At 41.3% G+C, this 20,386-nt stretch overlaps 1 protein-coding gene across 2 annotated transcripts in view; it reads left to right on the top strand.

Annotated features, from left to right (window-relative positions):
• The window catches only part of UNC5D (unc-5 netrin receptor D), a 233,451-nt gene that overhangs the window by 131,084 nt on the left and 81,981 nt on the right, over positions 1-20,386 (top strand). For both annotated transcript variants that reach the window (XM_044225400.1, XM_044225401.1), the window contains one exon: positions 17,938-17,970. In XM_044225400.1, the coding sequence (XP_044081335.1) occupies positions 17,938-17,970 (33 nt within the window). The remainder of the gene's footprint in view (positions 1-17,937; positions 17,971-20,386) is intronic.

Raw genomic sequence — 20,386 nt, 5'->3', positions numbered from 1 at the left:
TATATTTTAATAATCTCCAGAGACCATGGTTCTGTGGCAAAGGACATGTATTGTGACTGTTACCTTACAAATAGGGGGGAAAACATGACCCTTGAGGAGGTGGGTGGTTTTGTACCTAAATAAAATGTCCAGTTCAAAACTCCCAAGCCTTTGCTCTATTCCTAAGGTTATAATATCACCATCTCCAGGTGACAGTCTGACCAGATAAGAAAGTATGGGAGGATCAAAGCATCATATAGACAGGATTTTGGTGCTATCCCCATACAAGCTTTGTGACCTGGTCATGTCACCCAACCGCTTAATTCCTCCATGTAAGTATCAAAAACTCTGTTATTAGAAAGACTAAATGATAAAAGAATATATGTGAGTATTTCATGGCACAGAGTAGGTGCTCAGTAAATACAAATTCCTTCTTCGCTTGCCGACTCAGATGAGCTAAGGTGTGTTGACTTTGCTTTTAGGTCCTTAAGAAACAGGAGATTTGGGACACATTCATTCTCTAGAACTAAGTAGCCTTCCTGGAAGATAGCCTGCAAGAAATAATATAGCTCAGTAGTTGGTCACCTTTTCAAGAATATGTGTTGCTATTTAGGAAAATGACAGTATGAAGGGAATGTCTGAGTTGGATCTACTTTTCTGCATCGGTATGACTGGATAGCCTTCCGAGCAAGGATATTCAAACATGCTGTTGTATTCTCACAATAAATCTAGGTGCTTAAAACATTAGCGAAAATGATTACTACTTTGAAACGACCACTTACTGATGCCCATAGTGCCTTTATTTTCTCAACTCCAAGTACTAAAGGCCCCACACAATTCAGTGCCAGGAACTGTATCAGAAGCTGTCTGTGAGGGCAGAGCCATGCTCCCTAGTTTTCCAACCACTGGCCTTCCTCTGAACACCTTCTCTCTCCTAAAATGTTAGGAAATTTAACACAAACTCGGTAGCAAAGAGGTTTAAGGAAATGTGTTTTTGACCATCCTTGACTACCACCACATTTTCTGAAATAGACCTTTGAGGTCTATTTTTTAACACAGAGCCATATATTTTGATATAGTTAGGACTGTGAATCTTGGCTGTCTTCTAAAGAACTGCTGACAGTATAACTCTTTGGCTACTGGCTGAATTTTAGATGATCATAGTAATAACCCTCTCTATCAACCATCGATGAGATGTGCACCTGGGGGAAATCTGTGGCTAAAACTTGGTCTTCGAGGTACTGCTGGAAGCAGACAATCGTTAGCCCTTAAGGGAAGAAAGAATTGTCAGATATGTGAATATTATCTATTCACGCTTGCACTGTGGTACACAGGCATTTGTCATTTGAGTAAGAGTTGTCTTTAGAGCTGAAAGGAATTACCAGTCCTTAAAGTGTCCTGGTCAGCCTAGACCTCAAGTCTCAAATTTGAAAGCTGTATAAACACACACACATGCACCCCTTAATACATATATATCCTATTAAATTATAAATTATATAAATTATAAATATATATATTTTATATGTACATATATATTTCTTTATATTTATATATAGCATTTATATATAGTAAACTATATATAAATGAGCCATTTCCATATACATATATATAATAGAAAAATAAATTATTCCATATATATATTCAATATATATATATGGAAATGGCTCATTTGATTATAAAAGCCAGCAAGTCCAAAATCTTTAGAGGCAAATGTCTCAGTTCAAAGACAGTTAGGCAGGCGAATTCTCTTACTCAGGGGATGGTTATGCCTTAAACTGAGCTTGGCTCAGTTTAATTATATATAGTATTACATATAATATATATATAATATAAATTATATAAATTATAAATATATATATTTTATATGTACTTATATATTTCTTTATATTTATATATAATAAACTATATATAAGTGAGCCATTTCCATATATATATATATAAATAGAAAAATAAGTTATATATAAATGAGCCATTTCCATGTATATATATGGAAATGGCTTATTTGATTATAAAAGCCAGCAAGTCCAAAATCTTTAGAGGCAAATGTCTCAGTTCAAAGACAGGCAGGAAAATTCTCTTACTCAGGGGATGGTTATACCTTAAACTGAGCTTGGCTTTGGCTCACCCACATCACGGAGGGCAGTCTGCTTTTCTCAGTCTGCCAATTTAAATGTTGACCTCATCCCAAAACACTCGCACAGCATGATTTTCAACCAAATACTTGGGCAGCTGATGGCCTAGTCAAGTTGACCCATAAAACTAATCACCACGGATGCGTATGTACTTGTGAAGTTCCAGAGCTTCGTTCTGCCGCTAGAGTGGGTCATGGCCATAGTTGAGGTGGTTGCTTGAAGCAGTCCATTCGTTTATGGAATGAACCTCTCTGTAGACATTGGGCATGTATGGTTTTAGTCACACATGTATAATTTAGTGCGGTTTTGGTTTCTGTTTTCCTATAGTGGAAATAAAATCACTAGGGAGACGAGGAACCTTGGAATATGTCCGGCTTTGGAACTAAGATCACTGTGAAGTTCCGCCATGAGTTTAAAATGCTGTGAGCCTTTCTCCTCTGTACATTCCTCCGTTGTCTACCCAAGCATGGTTTTCTAGCTTCCTTAGCCTCTGTCTTATGCTTATTGAGATGTCAGTCAGATTCGATCAGAGACTCTTGATGGCTACAATGCCTAAGCATTTTGAGGGAAAAAGAAGAAAGCCTCTGAAATCGTAGAGGTGAATAAGATCTATTTTTATATCAATGGCAAAGGGTGTGTTTATACGAGCCCAACACCAGAACATAGAGAGAGAGTGGCTACCAGTGTGAAGGAAAATGGATTCCATTTTACCATCTCTGCAGGAAGCAATGAGCAGCAGTCTAGTTAAATGGTGCCAACATCACCGCACATGTCACTGGTCATCTGCCATAGTGCTCTTGGTAAAACTAGCTGTTTCGGCAATGAGCGCCGGATTTGATTAAAATAGCATCGGGCAACAGCTTTATGGAGCAGGAGCTTTGCAAAGGATCTAGGTCATGTTACAGTTGGGGAATCTCCTTCATTCTGATTTTTTTTTTTTTTTTCCTTTCATGCCAAACATGACCCTCAAGCAATTCTTCAGTTCCCAGCTTCTCTTGGAGGTTTAACAATGGCACTGCTGACTCTTGGATGACCTACAATTCTTAGATTTTATTTAGCTTTCAAGAGAGTATCTGGACTTGCTCGGTTGTCCCTGAAGGCTGCATTTCTCCTAGAGATGGAGCTGCCAGCTCTGAATGATTGCTTTAATATTTGGGTGTGATTGTTGCTTGGTCAGTTGTGACTGGTGCACAGAACCTTAGTGTTATGCTATCACAGACGGCCACACCTAAATGCTTTCCGCAAGAAAATAAATGCCCAAGACTTGTGAGAGTAAGATCAGGCAATCTTTGCCAATAACAGTCCGAGGATCCAAATTACAAGCTAAACTATATATCCACTACTTTTATGCTAGTGCATTTCTCTTCCGGAAAGATAATTTTGTGGTATGATTATCAAGAAACTTTTCTAAGCTTAACCACCAGCCTCGGGTAGTTTTCTGACCAAGGTTCTTTCTACTTGGTGAACCTGGTGGCTTCTATGCTGGGAGGGTTGCAGCCAGAAGTCAATAACAGGTGCATGCCTCATTGACGGGAACAGAGGGTGAAATTGGTGGGGTGGTAAGCTTGAACCTGAGGAAAAAGAGAAGCCTGTTCCCTCTCCCTCTCTTCTGGCAGATAGAAAACGAAGGGCTGTGGCTTGAGAAGATTAAATCGGTCTGCTTCAGAGGAGATTAGTGCCTAGCTGTGTCATGAGACTGAAGCCAGAGGAATGCCATGGGGGTCTGAAAGAGAGAGGAAATCTTTAAGGCTGAGCTACCTGGTAGCTAATCCGTCCTTGTCAAAGGTGTGAGATAGGTCAGTTCAACGTCGACAGCTCAGAAAACCAACGTATCAGTTGAATGCTGGTTTGGTTTCATTTCTGATGGGTATATTGATAGGAAAAGTTTGAATAGGCAGTTTGGAAACAAAATCAAGGGTAAAGACATCTGTACAGCAGCGGGTTCAAGTAAATATCCCCAAGCTACCTCTAATAATCTAACCACATTGTCTATTGAATGATCCGCTAAAATGACCTAAAGGAAGCTCCTGAAAAGGTGAGCCTGTAATCGCATCAAAGGAAAGGCTGAGTTGGTCAGCATTTTCTCTTGGACCATTCTGAGCTTTATTGTTATCCATTACAGTAATTACCTGGGTCCCTTCTCGATCTTTCCTAGGGCACAGAAGAGGAGAATTTTCATTCTGGGTTAGCTCAGTGCATCCAAAACAACTCTTTTTGCTAGTGGTTTACAGAATGCCTACTTTTTGTATATAGGATTACAAAGGGTGAGTTTCCCTTTACCAAAACAAAACCCATTCTTTCCTTTCCTTCAGGCAGAAGAGTCCAGAATACCTACTTGACTCATTCTTAAACTTTGTGTTGGATAAGTTCGTATTTGAGAGCCAGCTGCACTGCACAATTGCTTAATTACAGCATAAACTTTACATAGCAAAAGGAAAATGGCGCCAGTAGGATAACATCCTAGCACAGTGCATTCTTAAGTTGTCAAGAAGTTAAGTACTGCCTGCTAATTCTCCCAAGTAGTTTTAATATTAAAAACCCATTTCCATCCCATTTATAGTACATAGTAGGTTTTCCTTCTTACACAAAGGTTTTTCCTTGAAATACCCAACAGCTGCCTTTCTGTATAACAATTGATTAATTCAGAGTTGCCTTCATGTATATTGCATAGCAGAAATGGATATAATATTGCAGACCCACAGGAGTAATAAGAATGTAGATTTGGACACATATGGTATCATTAGCAGCTTAGCAACAATCTCTCCCCCATGCCCCAGTAAACACTTTCCCATTATGGGACCCAATAAGAAAGCCTGTGAGTAACAAGCTTTAATGAGACAGAGTGGAGAGCCTCATGACTAAAGTTTCCAGTGTGCTTAATTAAAAAAGAAAATAAAGCGCAGATATCTCAATACTCATGTGTTTTAGTGAAAGCAGTTTTTTAATTCTATAAGGCTAAAACTGTCATTTTTGCGTCATGTCCTGAGTGGAATGGAGCATAAAGAAGATAAAGAATAAACCATATCCAACAAATTACCATAAAATCTCTCCCCTTTGTTATCCATCCATTATAGACTTCTCTACTTTTAGCCTCGTTAATAAAAAGATAAAGACATCTGATCATTTATCTAGCATAATCCTCCTTCCAAGTAAAGTTTGGCTTTCATCCATTGGTCTGTGATGGATGTGTATTTTGTAAGTCATTAAAAATCTATGACCCTTCTAAGTAACTGGTTTTAAAACACTTAATGTGCCTTTTTCCATCTAGAACAGTGTTCTTCTGTCATCACCTTCTCTTTAGTTCCTTATAGACCTGTATGCTACACATACATAGTCATGACAGAGGAACCTAGGGAAGAATTTCTCTCCCAACTAATTGAAATCAAGGCAACTATTGTACCGTTTGTCTATTCCATCCACCTTTTCCTGTCCCATGCCCCACCCACATATTTCAATGTGTACTTTTATACTATGCTTACATTGTTTTGGTGGAATTGGACAGAAAGTGCTACACATGCTTCAGAAACATCTCTGGAAGATCATTTATCTCAGGCACATCTTGTTAACTTGGTTCATTTTATGAGCACAATTGAAATAAAACACCTCCACTATAAATAGGAAGGACTATAAAATTAAATTTGGGCAGCTGGAGAGCAGGATACATTACCTCCAGATCATATTACTTAGATTGGAAAAAACAAAAACCCAAGAAAAGTAAACAGATAAGAACAGATCCCCATGGCAGCATGAACTCGAGACATCCCATTAGAAAACTTACAAACGTTTCTTAAGGAAGTGAAATTTCGGCCACAGAACCAGAGAGTTGGTGGGAATGCACATCCATAACAAAGTAAATAGAAATATTTGTAGAAGCCATACCCAAGAAGCTCAGGGACATCATCAGCTTCTGATGAAGTTGAGCTCATGGAGGCCAACCCAGGATGGTGAATCTAGCATTCAGAGCAGAGGCTGAATAGCCTTTGAAGGTTCTCTGTGATTCTGAGTTGAAACTGGTTATTCTCCTTTTCAAAGATTAGAAATGGACCTGAAGCTTGGATTGAAAAAAATGGATGAGCCAAGCCTAGTAGATCTGGACATTTATCCTGTAGGTGAAGAATAGGTTGAAAAGTCAGGGCTCTGGGGTCAGACTGCTTGAGTTTGAATTCTAATTACAGTCCTATGAGCAAGTAATTTCTCCAAGCCTAAATTTACTCCTCTGTAAAACAAAAGCTTGAATAGTATCAGGGCACCTGGGTGGCTCTGTCGTTACGTTTCCAATTTCAGCCCAGGTCATGCTCTTGGGGTTGGGAGATCGAGACTCACATTGAGCTCCATGCTAAGTGAGGAGAGTGCATGTCCCTCCCTCCCTGCTCGCTTTCTCACTCTCAAATAAAATCTTTAACAAATATATATTTTAGGGGCACCTGGGTGGCTCAGTGGGTTAAAGCCTCTGCCTCCGACTCAGGTCATGATCCCAGGGTCCTGGGATTGAGCCCCGCATCGGGCTCTCTGATCAGTGGGGAGCCTGCTTCCCTTCCTCTCTCTCTGCCTGCCTCTCTGCTTATTTGTAATCTCTGTCTGTCAAATACATAAATAAAATCTTTAAAAAAAAAAAATATATATATATATATATTTTGAAGTTCTAATAGTGCCTGTTGAAAAGGGTTCTTTATGAGGAGGAGATGAGCTAATCCGTGTAAGGCATCCACAGAAAGTGTTCCATTTGTGAAATTAATTATCATGTGTGTGTCTTCTAGGGAAGGAATTCCTGTGGCAGAAAAACTATGTTTTCCTTATTCTGCTAAATATTGACACTATGACACTTTAGATATTTTCTTAAAACATTTCCTAATATATCTGATGAATATAGTATATGTAATGAAATAAAACGTACTTGTCATTAAAATCTATGAAATACAAATTGTGTTCTTTATACCATCCAGTTCTGATTGATAGTTGTGGGAAAATAGAGTTTAAGAATCATGATGTTTCTTTCTTTCTTTTTTTTTTTTTTTTTAAAGACATTTATTTGAGAGTGAGAGACACAGAGCTTGTGAGCAGGGGAGAGGCAGAGGGAGGAGAGGGAGAAAAAAATCTCAAGCAGACTCCCACTGAGCATGGAGCTTGTCCCAGGGCTCCATCCCAGGACCCTGAGATTATGACCTGAGCCAAAATCAAGAGGCAGACTCTCATCCCACTGAGCCCCCCAGGGGCCTGGGAATCATGATGATTCTTAAACGCTGTGTCAAACCAGAAATTGAGTGTCCTTTCTCAGAACTTTCTGAACAGCTGAACAGAGAGCTCATCATCTTCCAGCCTCCCTTTGCAGGTGGAACTTGGTCCTGAGGAGGAGACAGGTGACTTTTGAGGTCCCAACCCGTTCTAAAATTCTTTGATTCTCACCAGTAATTCAAAATCACGTAAAGGGAAGGCCACAGAGAGAGGCCTGGATGATCCCACATGAGAGAATCAGTCCTCACAATATCGACTGGGAATTAGATAGGTTTCCTTCACGTTATAAAATACACCTGTTCTGACCACCTCCTCAGAAAATCAATTTTTATAAATTTTTTTCCAACACAAATTCAAAATTTCTTTTTCTCTAGAAAAGAATTCGGGCATACACACTATGAGACTGTATATACAGATTCCAGAATTACCAAACTGTTGCCAACCATTCTGGATTAATATTTGTTACATGTCTGGTACTTCCCTTATTCTGCATTCCCACATCTGAAAAATTAGCAATTTTGCCATATTTTTCCATATTTTTAAAAAATACTTCCTAGGTTTGGTTTATCAGTAACTATGGATGTCCAAGGTCCTTTTTCGGAAGTTTCCAAAAATTTGGCTTTCTGGCATGTAAAATAAACTCTTTCTATTTCATTAGTAGTGTGAATCCAGATTCTACCTCTGCAGTATATCTAATCGGGATTCAACAGTACACAACTCTGGGTAAGAAATATTAGTCTAGACTAGAGGAAGATTTAATGCCTGAGATCATGGAGTGGTCCAGCTATAAAAGAAATGGCAAGAACCCAATCAAGGAAGTGATTTAAAACAGAGGAGAGAATTCAGTGGCCTCTGGGGTGTACTACCAACATGAATTAATAGAGAGGAAACTTCTTTGTGTTGACTCTACCTTTTCTCCTTAAATTACATGTGTATGCGTCTCTTCAAGGTCATGGAGAAAGGGAATACCTAAAATGAAGATGTTAACATCATCAGCAGACATCCTCATCACCCTGGCCTTCCCCTTTCTCCAGAGAAGTGTCGGTATTACAGTAAGAAAAGACCTGGCTTTGCATACATGTGTTTGCCAGAGGACAGTGTGAGTGTTCAGTGGAGTGGAAAATTGCCAAGATCACTGAGAAAGAGATCATGGGATAGTAAAAAGGGCTCAGAATCAGGAATCGGGAGTCCTGGGTCTTTGTTCAGTTGTGTTGTTAACTAACATGTGACCTTGAGCAAATCCCTCTGGATTCTGTGCTTTGCATCCATATCTATTAAAAAGAACAGTTTGGGGGCACCTGGGTGGCTCAGTGGGTTAAACCTCAGGTCATGATCTCAGGGTCCTGGGATCGAGTCCCCCATCGGGTTCTCTGCTTGGCAGGAAGCCTGCTTCCTCCCTCCCTCTCTCTCTCTCTGCCTGCCTCTCTGCCTACTTGTGATATCTCTCTGTCAAATAAATAAATAAAATCTTTTAAATAAATAAATAAATAAATAAAAAGAGCAGGTTGGGCAAGATGATTTCTAGATTTCATCCCATGATAAAAACATGAAATTATTATAATTTTATATCTTAAATGTAGCTTGCATATACATATATGTATGTATGTATATTTCATAGGTAATTTTCAATAGCTTATGGTTAATACATGTGTGCATATAAAATATGAAAACAATACCATGGGCATGTCAGTGCTTTCAGATACTTGTTTTTTAGCCAGTTTTGAGGAGAAATTTTAATTTGTTTGTATATAAAATTAGCCACTTGGAGGACTATCCAGCAGCATGAGGGGGGACAACTTCTACATATGAAACAAAGGTAAAACCATGTCAGCCTCACCTAGAAAATGAATTAGCAAATCAAGTCTCTAGCATTCCATTTCAATTCCTTCACTGAAAGGCTATAGTATCCTAGGAATTTGTACAGACCTTAGGGAATTTAGGGACCCTGATTTTGTATTCCACAAAAACTTGTTGATGTATTCAACAACTACTTATCAAGAGCCTACTACATCCCATTTACTATTCTAGGGACTGGGAATAGGTGGAAAACACAGAGATAGACTACGTGCAAGTCACTCAGTCTATAATGGTAGGAACACGTATGGCTAGCATAGGGACTGATGAAGCTTAAAAAAATGTACAAGTTGGGACACCTGGGTGGCTCAGTTGGTCAAGTGTCCACCTTGGGCTCAGCTCACGATCCCAGGGCCCTGGGATGGAGCCCTGTGTCAGGCTCCCTACTCAGCAGGGAGTCTGCTTCTCTGGCTCACCCTGCTTGTGCTTGCTCTCTCTGTCAAAATAAATAAAATCTTTTTTAAAAAATGTACAAGTCAAGGTTTCCTCACAATTTCTCTTTAAGCAAAATATTTTTAAGGTGGGACTGATAGCCGATGTCTATCAATTGCTAAGTATTTTCTTAGCAACTGGTAAATAGTCATTAAGCCACCACCCTCCTGAATCCTATCCCCGTCCATTCCCTACCCACACTTCCCTATGATCCAACAGCAAAAGGGACAACTCTGGACACAGCAGGGAGCCACACGACCCTATGTCAAGACCAGCACTCATTGTAGAAGGTTTTTAATTTTCTTTTTATTATGTTCAGTTAGCCAGTGTATGTACATCGTTAGTTGTAGATGTGATGTTCAGCAATTCATTAGTTGCATATAACACTCAGCGCTCATCATGACACGTGCTTTCCTTAATACCAATCACCTGGTTACGCCATCCCCCCACCCCCCTCCACTTTGTAAAAGGCAAAAGATTTATACGATCTGAAGAGAAACCAGAGCATGCCTGCTCCATTCTGGAACCTTCAGTTTGTTTCCTGGACTCCAGAGCCTCTCATGGTTCATCTCCCTCTCTGATTTCTTCCGGTTCAGCTTTCCCTCCCTTCTCCTGTGGTCCTCCGAGCTATTCCTTATGTTCCACATATGAGTGAAACCATATGATAATTATCTTTCTCTGCTGGACTTACTTAACTCAGCATAATCCCCTCCAGTTCCGTCCACGTCAATGCAAATGGTGGTATTCATCCTGATGGCTGAGGAATGAATATTCCACTGTATATATGGGCCACATCTTCATCCATTCATCTGCTGAAGGGCATCTTGGCTCTTTCCACAGTTTAGCTATTGTAGACATGGCTGCTATGAACATTGGAGTGCCTGTGCCCCTTCTTTTCACTACATCTGTGTCTTTAGGGTAAATACCCAGTAGTGCAATTGCTGAGTTATAGGGTAGCTCTATTTTTAATGTCTTAGGAGTTTTTTTAGATTTTTAAAGAATTTAGATATCACTCCTGCCTTGAGGTAAAGAAAGTAATCATCAGGACCTTAACTAATAAGTTAATTCCTTAAATTTATATTATCTGAACTGTGTTTGGTTTTGAATGTGTGTGTATTCCTATTGTGGTTGGAAGGGAGGGAATCAAAGCAAATTAATTTATTGGATAGAAAAAGGATTTTAATAGACATCTTCCCTTGGAGCTGAGATAGAAACATTGCATTTTATTACTTTGAGGCCAATTTCTGATAAAGTCTTTGTGGACCCGTGCTTAGAAGTGTTTGCAGCGACTCAAGAGCATATTTTACTCTGTTTATCACAAAAAAAACCTAACACAGAGAACCAGTGGGAATGGATAGAATTTCATAACTAAGATGGTATGGATTCTAGAAATTCAAATGATCTCCCTCAAAAATGAAATATGCAAATGCTCCTTGTGAACATGGTCATTATGGACACTGACTTGTCTGAGTTTAGAAAATGCAAAGGGCATTTCTATAAAGAGACCTCAGATTTGAAAGGTGGGGGGAAGACATCGTCTCCTAATTGCACACTAATCATGTGCTTTGACTGAGAGCCAATTCTGGAAGGTCACTGTCAAGAGGAGTGACACCCATAAGCTCTCTGTTGTGTACCTGTCTGACCTCCCCTAATTAACATGATGGGATCTGGAACAATTTGTAGGTAGAAGATGTCCCTAGCGCTGTTTTTATTTACTAATAATGTATCTCGGGCCTTCTGACTTTTTATTCAGGTGGGTGTTTTTGCCGTTCAGTCCCAGAATGTCACTAATTACCCAGATACCTCTGGCCAGCAGGGAAACCCTGGGAGAAATCTCTAAAACCCTCGTGTTTTCAGCATTTGTCCTCTACGGATGTGCTCAGAGTGCATTTTCAAAGGAGCCGTAGATGTTGGAATAGTCTGTACAGGCTGGGTAGGGGCGGGGATAGGAGGGGTGGGTGAAGAAGCTAGAATTGAACGAAGCCAGTAATGTGTGTCCACAGTCTGGTCTCTAAAATGTAAGTTCTGAGCAGTATCTTTGAAATGAACCAAAACCAACATGCAGCGAGGAAATTAAAAACTCAGAAAGAGTGGAAACCAGAGATGGGCTCTGTTTAATGCTCTTTTGGTTTTTCTGCGGTTTTGATCTTGGGAAGAGCTGGAGGCTGGTGGTGTTGTCTCTGTGTTCTACTGCCTACAGGAACTTTCCGCTTCGAGAGGAGAACAGAATAGACCCCCTCTTCTCATCTTCAGGGTCTGCCTGACATATTCAGTAGCAGTGGTGTTGCCAATGCAAAACCAGCTTGGTGTTTATCTAATTATCTGCCAGAGCTAATAGAAGGCAGATCCGGCAGGCCCTGGGATTTCCTGCAGCCTTGGCTAGCATTCAGAGAGCATAACACTCGTCCTTAATTATTTCTAGTTATGGGAGGGAGCAAAAGCATGTACAAATTAAACACATTGGTAATCAATAACATCAACTTCTTTTTGACCAATCAGTAAATAATCAAGCAAATTTCATTTTTCCTCTGTTTTTCTTGCTGTGATTCTCTGGTTGCCGTGCCAATTATTCATGAGCAAATCATTTAAATATGATTTATATGTTAGGGACCCATAATTGACCGTGATTCAAAAGTCTAAAGTAAATCAAATGAACAGTTCTGAAGTATACATCTGGAAAAAAAAAATCCACATTGTATTTTTTTTAATTTTTTTATTTTTAAGATTTTATTTATTTATTTGTTAGAAAGAGGGAGAGAGAGAGAGCGAGCACAGGCAGACAGAGTGGCAGGCAGAGGCAGAGGGAGAGGCAGGCTCCCTGCTGAGCAAGGAGCCCGATGTGGGACTCGATCCCAGGACGCTGGGATCATGACCTGAGCCAAAGGCAACTGCTTAACCAACTGAGCCACCCAGGCGTCCCAAGTATTTTTTTTTTTTTTTTTTTTTTAAGTAAGCCCTACACCCAGTGTGGGTCTCGAACTCACAGGCCTGAGATTGAGTCTCGTGCTGTACAGACTGAGCTAGCCAGGCACCCCCTCCCACATTGTATTGTAGTGACTATAAGAAAGATAAACTGTCCAGAGAGGTGTGACATTCCTGTAAGCAGAGTAATCACCAAAGAGATCATGAATGCCTCAGAAACTGATCTGTGCCTGAGAAATAGGGCATTTTTACATAGGAGAGAGAAGGGTCTCCTAAGGGGAGTCAATAACACGGAGGTGAGCCTGAAGAGCTCAGGGATTGACCAGACTGGAGCTTGGGTTGGTGTTCAAGGGCTACAGAAACAAAGTCACTTTGGATAGGGTGGGACCAGTTCATAGACGACCGGAAAGGCGGGCAGAGCATTTGGCCGTGACTTGCAGGCAATGTGGAATCAGGGTTGACTCCTGGGTGCTGATGCTAGAGAATTATTCCACCGAATACAAAAATAGCTAAAGAATGACTGAGAAAGGAGGCTTGACTGTTCCACTGACTTCAGAAATCAGCTCTTAAATATTTTAAGATGACAAAGAATGGAGAGTCAGAACAGTCAACACGTATCTTTGGCAGGGTAGGGGGACTGGTGAAAAGGGTTTCAAAGCATAGGATCTATGAAGGAAATAATAAAGATGGTCTTTGGAGATGAAAAAATGGGGCATGGCTGGTTTAGTGAAATTAGAGAATGGTCATAATCATTAAGTATAATGACATATGTGAATTACTGCCGTGGGGCAGAGTCTGGGCTCACTGTTCTGGTGGGTTTTCAGTCCCACTGAGTGGGCTCTGTGCCTGATTCTCAAAAATAGTGACATAGACTCTGAGAGTCTATCAAACATACCTATATAGTCTTTAAAAGACGAGGAGCTGATTTCAAATAATCAACCCCAGGTTTTGAGGAGCGGTCTCTGGGCCACCCTGTGGGCTACAGTTGAATTCATCTGTCCCCCAGTGTCATTTCTCCTCAGGCCTGCTCTCTGTACACCCCTGGGATAGGGGCTAGGATATGCGTAGCTGACCACGCTTGTTCCTAGCAGAGAAAGGATAAGGCTGGCTGTGGGTGGGAAGGAAGGGGTGCAGCTATAAATAGCTCCTAAGAACAATGGATACCATGGGAATGCTTGAGGAGCATCTCCTGTGACAGAGGAAGCAAGAAAAGTAAAGATGGCAAAGAAATGAATCATGGCCAAAAATAATTCTCTCTTTCCCTTTATTCTTAATCACTTCTTATATATAAATATGTATACCTCTACACACATGCAACACAGACAAAAGCAGATTGTAAAACAATATATAAAGGGCAATTCCATGTCTTTGTAGGTAAAAATGATCAATTACTATCAATCTTCTATAGTTTCGGGCAAATATACATGTATAAACATATATGTGTGCACATAGTTTTATATATACAAATATGGGGGGGGAAGCCTAGGCTGTGTATATAACTTAACATTAATGATGGTTATCTCTTGGTGTGGAATTACAGGGGTTTTTGTCTTTGTACTTACATATGTATTTTATTTTGCATACACTCACTGTGTACCGACTATGTAAATAATAACAAAGATTCTTAAAAAAAACTTGACTGTGTAAAACACACTTTTGCATATAACACCAGGTATATGCAATTGATGAATTACTGAACTCTACATCTGAAACTAATGATCTCTATGTGTTGGCTAATTGAATCTAAATTTAAAAAAAAAAACATACTTTTGCATCTTTAACTTGTAAATACACACAATCATTATAAGACTGAGTTGTAATGACATCAGTTTCCATTTACCCAGAAGGTGCCTCTCAGTGTCTAAGTTAGACCCCAGGAAAACTTGTGATTTTCTCAAACTAAGTTCAGCTGCCACTAGCTCAGAATTATATTTTTCTGCCTGCAGGATACAGGAGGGCTCCTCCTGGGTCCATCCGTATACTGCGGCCACCCCAAAGGTTCTCAGAGAGGCAAGACTACTGAAGTTGAGTACACAGGGCCCCAGATTTGTTGGTGGGAAGTATTAGTACACTCAGTAATCACAAAAACACAAACCCTAATTAGTCAGGAGGCCTTGGACTAGGGCCCAGGCATGGGTATTTGCTTAAAAGCTCCCCAGGTGATTCTAATGTGCAGCCAACATTAAGAACTATGGCCCTAATGGATTAATTTACTAGGGGGTTATTTGAACATGGAGAGAGGTAAAATGAAAATAGAAAGGATTTGGTTGACCAAGGCCAAGTGGATGCATGGCCCAGGGCCTGTGAGAATGATTTTGCAAACAGAATAAAAGAACATGGAGTGTGGGGTGGGCAGTTGTTCCAAAAGAGAGGGAGGTCAGTGGGTAGACCTCTCTCTCAAGTTCATGGTAGAGCAATCTCTGATATTTCGAACCAGGAGAATGTTTAATGATAGCAGCTTGCTGTCAGGATACTGGTTATCTCACAAAATCCAGCAAGGCCCAGTTTTGATGCTGATGCCAGGGAACGGAAGCTGTTTTGGGCACCAGAGGCTTCTAGCATTTTCTGTTAGAGGATACACACGGACACGCTAACAAACCCTGCAGTAGAGCAGTGGCCCTCTGAATATTTTTTTACTCTGTTTTAGGAAATCATTCCATAGGAATTTCTGTGGAATGCCTTTGCTTTTAGTGCACAGGTTTATAGTGGGTGAAAGCTAGGGAGCCCACAGAGGTCTCCTGGTCCTTGTCCTTTTTTCATATCAGGAAACTGAAGTTTTGACTTGTGCTCAGTTTCCTAAAGCAGAAGCTAGGACTAGACACGGCTTCTTAACTCCCTTCGAGAATCCCTGAAATCCATTACAGCTTCTGATTTGGACTTGTGACGTGTCTCAAGCAGGGTGGCTCAAGGGGTCCTGTTTTTATTCCGAGTGACTGACGAGGATGTTCTTGTTCAGAACATGTTGAAGTTATGTATCAGCTACCATTGATGGATACTGAACACATGCTAGCCCTGAGCTATTGGCTTTATATTTATCATGTTTCATCTCTGCACCGATACTCAAGGACATTATTATTTCCATGTTACTGTGCAGAACACTGAGGTCACACAGATAGAATGAAGGCCATCCACGACAGAAAGCCTGTTCTAATCGTGAGAGTATGCGCAGTTTCCACAAGGCCACTGCCAGCCACGATGTCCCCAGAGCTGAGTCAGGAAGGGAAGTGTCCCACTCTTCTGCCCTGTGTGCCCTTGTGGCCTGACCTTGTCTCATGACCAGTTAAGCCCTGGCTTTTCCGCCCCAGTCACTCTTTCTTCCTGTGGAGCTGCACCGGGTAGAGCCCGACCACCTCAGTGTTTTAACAACCTGACTGTATTTGATTTATTTTGTGAGGAGTGGTTCTATATCTCACCTGTTTTTAATGGAGTTTCGTTTTGCTACCCAGCATAATCTTCGTTCCTGTGGTTTAGGTGGAAGAAAATGCTGTTAAGCTCAGCGAGAGTCCTAAACAGATGTTCTGCATGTCTCTGTGTGTAACATTAGCAATGCATCACTTCCAGACGTCTTGGCCTGGCCTGCCAGCATCCTGCGCCCGTGCCAGACACGTTCTGATAGCAGGCAACAAGCAAAAACTGAAGCCAGGTTAAACCCACCAAAGTCGGTGGATTCTCAGTCTTGAGCACATTATCATCTGGGCTGGGGGAAGGGCTACCCGCTCTCAGGCCAACTAGCTGCCCTCGATTCATGCAGGAAGGGGGATCCAAGTGTTGTCTGTTTTAAGAAATCTGGCGGTATAAAAATCTGAACGTGATCCTATCTGCCTGAGCAAATTATTATCTTTTATGAAGATTTTTCATTTTAAAGAGAGATTTGTCAAGAGTTATCCCTTGCCAATTAACCTTCTCCTTGTAATGAGAAAAAAACAATGGGGGTGCCATTGCGAGAGTGTGTCTTACAACTTTTTAAAAGCTCCTTCCATAACAGATCCCATGGCAGAACACACAAGAGCCGTCTTCCATAAAGCACACAGCAAGGGTTTTCTGTCAGAAAGAGTATCAAGGGCAGGAGTGGGTTAGGGTAATACCTGTCTGGTGACGGATTCAAACCATAGCTATGTCTCTCTGCCTGGGAGGGTTATGTGGCCTTCAGATTATATTTCTGAAGTTCTCCAATATGTACTGGGCGAGATTTGATGCCGTTAAAAAGGTAATACAAAATGGCAGTGTCTCACCCCATGTGGCTCGCCTTCAGGCACGTGGAGGAAAGGGACCCTGTAAGGTGACCTCTCAAGGTCCCCCTGCCGTAGCGTGACTCTGAATGATAAGCAGCAGCCTCAAAGCTTACATTCTGACCATGTTCCATCTAAGTCCTCGGGAGGGGACTGATAGGAGAGAGGGCATGCCGTGCGATCTTCTGGAATCTTGACATGGTCACTAAAGCCGCATCTTCTCAGGTTTCTGTGCCGTGGTGGAGTTGTGTTAGCCTGGGACAGCCGGGGAACGGGGACTGAGAAGTAGATGGTCTATGGTCTAAGACAAAGTTAGCCACGGGCCCCAGCTCTCAAAGTGATGTACAGTGTTCAATAGTGATGGCAGACAGGGCAGGACAGAGTGGCTGGAGGGCAGGGGAGAGAAATGACGAAAAGGTCTCACCTGAGCCTGACCCCTGAATGGGATTTCTCTGTCCCCTTCACCTTCCTGCTACACTGCTCAGTATCTTGATTAGGGAGAGATGATACACATTGTAACAGATCAGAATGCTATGAAACCAACGAACTGCCCTTTTCAGAGAGATGGTACACATTGTAACAGATCAGAGGGACATGAAACAAGCAAACCTCCAACTAGCTCACAATACTGTACCCATCCTTGACAGGGACGGGCACATTCCATAGCCTGGAGCTTTTTCATCCAGACTATGATAGCTGCTAAACCAATGTAGGATCCCTTTAAATATGTACTCAAGAGCTCCTTTTTTTCCTCATCACACAGAGTGAAATAACATCCCTTACCTGATCCGTTTACCTGATCTGTCTTCTGACTGTATAGAAAGTAGGGACTCGCTGGGAGCTCACTGCTCTCATCACGCTGATAAGAATCCAGCAAATGCAACGGAGAGGAACTCTAGTAAGCCTAAGGGAAAAGAAAATGTAAAATAAAAGAATAAATAAAAGAAATGAAGCAATCACCCCCAGGAAAATATTGCACAAGAGAAAAACATGAAATTAGAATGAAAGGGGAAAATATGAACAACATAATCCATACCATCTGCAAAAATAGAGAAAATGTTTCGTTTATAGAGGTGGACATACAGTGATATAGGAAATCTGTCTGCTCCATGTAAATTTATTAAATGAAACTTTCTTTTTCTCTTTCTTTCTTTTAGATAAAAAACCTCTTCATGAAATAAAACCCCAAAGTAAGTTATTTTTCCTCTTGTGAATATAATTCATTCTCCTATTTGCTGCCTTACTGTTGTATTTGTTTAGGAGCCAAACAGAATTGAAGCTTGTGCGAAAGACCCAGGGTTTTCAGGGCTTCTCCTCATTGGGTTTGGAATCGGGCATATCAGAGGTTGAAATTGAAAGGAAATATGCACACCCTTCCCCTCCCTCCAGTAAAAGTAAATCTCTCCTCTTGATGCTGCCTGCCTGTAAGTTCATTTCTCTGCAAATGTCATCTAGGATTCTTATTGCTGAGGAGATTTATAGCATTAAAATTAATAAATATTTGTCAGTACAAGCTTCCAGGAGAGCAGCCTTGGGCAAAAGCCCAACAACAAGCCTTTCCACCTAGGAGGAGGGGGCACCTGAGAAGCAAACTGTGAACTCCATGGCAACTAGGTAGATGAGAATCCAGTATTCCACAGTGGAATCATCAGGACCTGCAAAGTTTGGTGTCAGTGCTATCTCGAGCTTTCCATCCACAGGCTTGCCTCCTGGGGAGGCCTTTGCCTTTTGTGGGCTGTATACAGCCAGCAGATTTGGGAAAAGCTGTGCAGCGTGAATGGTTGACTGCTCAGCCTTTGACCCTGTGGTTTTCAGCCTTGGCTGAACTTCATAACCACCTGGAGGCCTTTTAAAAACCCCAGTTCTCAGACTGTACCTGGGACCAATGCAATCAGAATTGGGGTGGGTTAGAATCCCTGTTTTTTGTGTTTAGGATATAAAAACGTTAATGCATATTTCAATACATATTTTTCCCTTGAAGTATAGTTGATAGACAATACTGTATACACAGTGATTTGACTTTTATGTACATTAGGAAATGACTGCTGTGATAAGTCAGTTACCATCTATCACCATACGTAGTTATTACGATATTATTGACTGTGATCCCTTATGCTATACTTTAAATCCTGTGACCTATTTGTTTTATAACTGGAAGTTTGTACCTCTTAATCCACCTCAACTATTTCCCCCACCCCCCCACCCCTTGGGCAACCACCCCCTTGTTCTCTGTATTTATGAGTCTGTTTCCATTTTGTTTCCTCGTTTGTTTTGTTTTATAGTTTCCACCTCGAAGTGTAGGAATGCTTATTTATTGAAAGAGCCTCAGATTCCAACGTGTAGCTTGGGCTGAGAGTAACTGTCTTAGAACAATATTCTCAAGAAGTGGATCAGCAACCATGTGCACCAGAATCTTGGGGTGTGGTGGGAGCTTGTTAAATATACTCCACCTCAGAACAGAACAAATGAATCAGAATCCCTGAAACAAGGTGGGGGTATGAGGGAAAGGTCCTCCTGGGAATCTGTGTGTTCATATGTTCTCCACATGATCCTGAAGCACTCAGAAGTGTATCAGGCATTCCGGGGAGATCTTGAGATGGAGGAGCCTCAGCAACACAGTTCTCAGTAACAGGAGAGGTAGCGAGCTGCCTGGTTTTGTTTATAAGCCTGTAGAAGATGTCCCTGGCCAGTATCTCCCATTTTAATATAAAGTGGATGACTTTTGATCTTTTAAATCCTAGGGTACTAAAATTCAAATAGCTTGGGAGAGCTAATAGCTTTTATGAGCTAACTTCTTTGAAGGAATTAAGACCCTGTGAGGATAGACAGAAATAGGTACCTTGGGACAGGGGTCAGGAGATGGGAGAAAAAAAATCCAGGAAAGCTGTTGGGTTCAGACTGCCTTAGGTTCCTCCAGGCAGGCTTGAGAGATAATGGGAGTGGGGGCGGGGCATTACTTACGAGTCGGAGAACTTGACAGAACAACACAAACAAACTTCCTTCCTTAACTTTTTTCCCCTGAGGTCCCCTACCCGTCAAATCATGAACGGTACTTAGTGAGTGGTCCCCTGACATCCTGCCTGCTTGATTTTGAACTCAGGAAGGTTGAAGGTGGGGGAACCTTGTTGTGTATGTGTGTGTATGTGTATGAGGGAGGGAAGGAAGGACGGGAAAAAATCGGGTCAGTGAATATTTGGCTTGAGCCTGTGTCAAGAGCTCAGGGTGACAGGGTGACAGCTGGACTCCCAACTGCCTCCTGGTGACATAGCCATGCCCACCCCACCCCACCCCCGACCAGTGGTCACGCGGCATACCCACAGGATCATGGGTATCCGTGTGGTGGCCGTCGTGAGAGTTACTTAGGAATGTGTTTTTTAAAAAATTAATTTCATGCTTAGTTTGTGAGTCCTGTGCCATTCTAATTTGGTTACATCTGTACTTCCAGCCATAAACCCCACAGTAGCTATTTCTAGTCCTCAGGGACTCCTGAATTAGTTTTTGCTTGGGGTTCTCGCTCATGAACACCATGCTTAATTGCTGGATACTGCAACGGAATCGCTTAAACTGTTTTAATTTGTGATTTCCTAAAAATAAAACCTTAACAGA

Source organism: Neovison vison, chromosome 11, assembly GCF_020171115.1.
Source record: "Neovison vison isolate M4711 chromosome 11, ASM_NN_V1, whole genome shotgun sequence".
Taxonomy (NCBI): Eukaryota; Metazoa; Chordata; class Mammalia; order Carnivora; family Mustelidae; genus Neogale; species Neogale vison.
The sequence above is the reverse complement of the archived record's forward strand: the minus strand, read 5'-3'. Positions and strand labels throughout refer to the sequence as shown.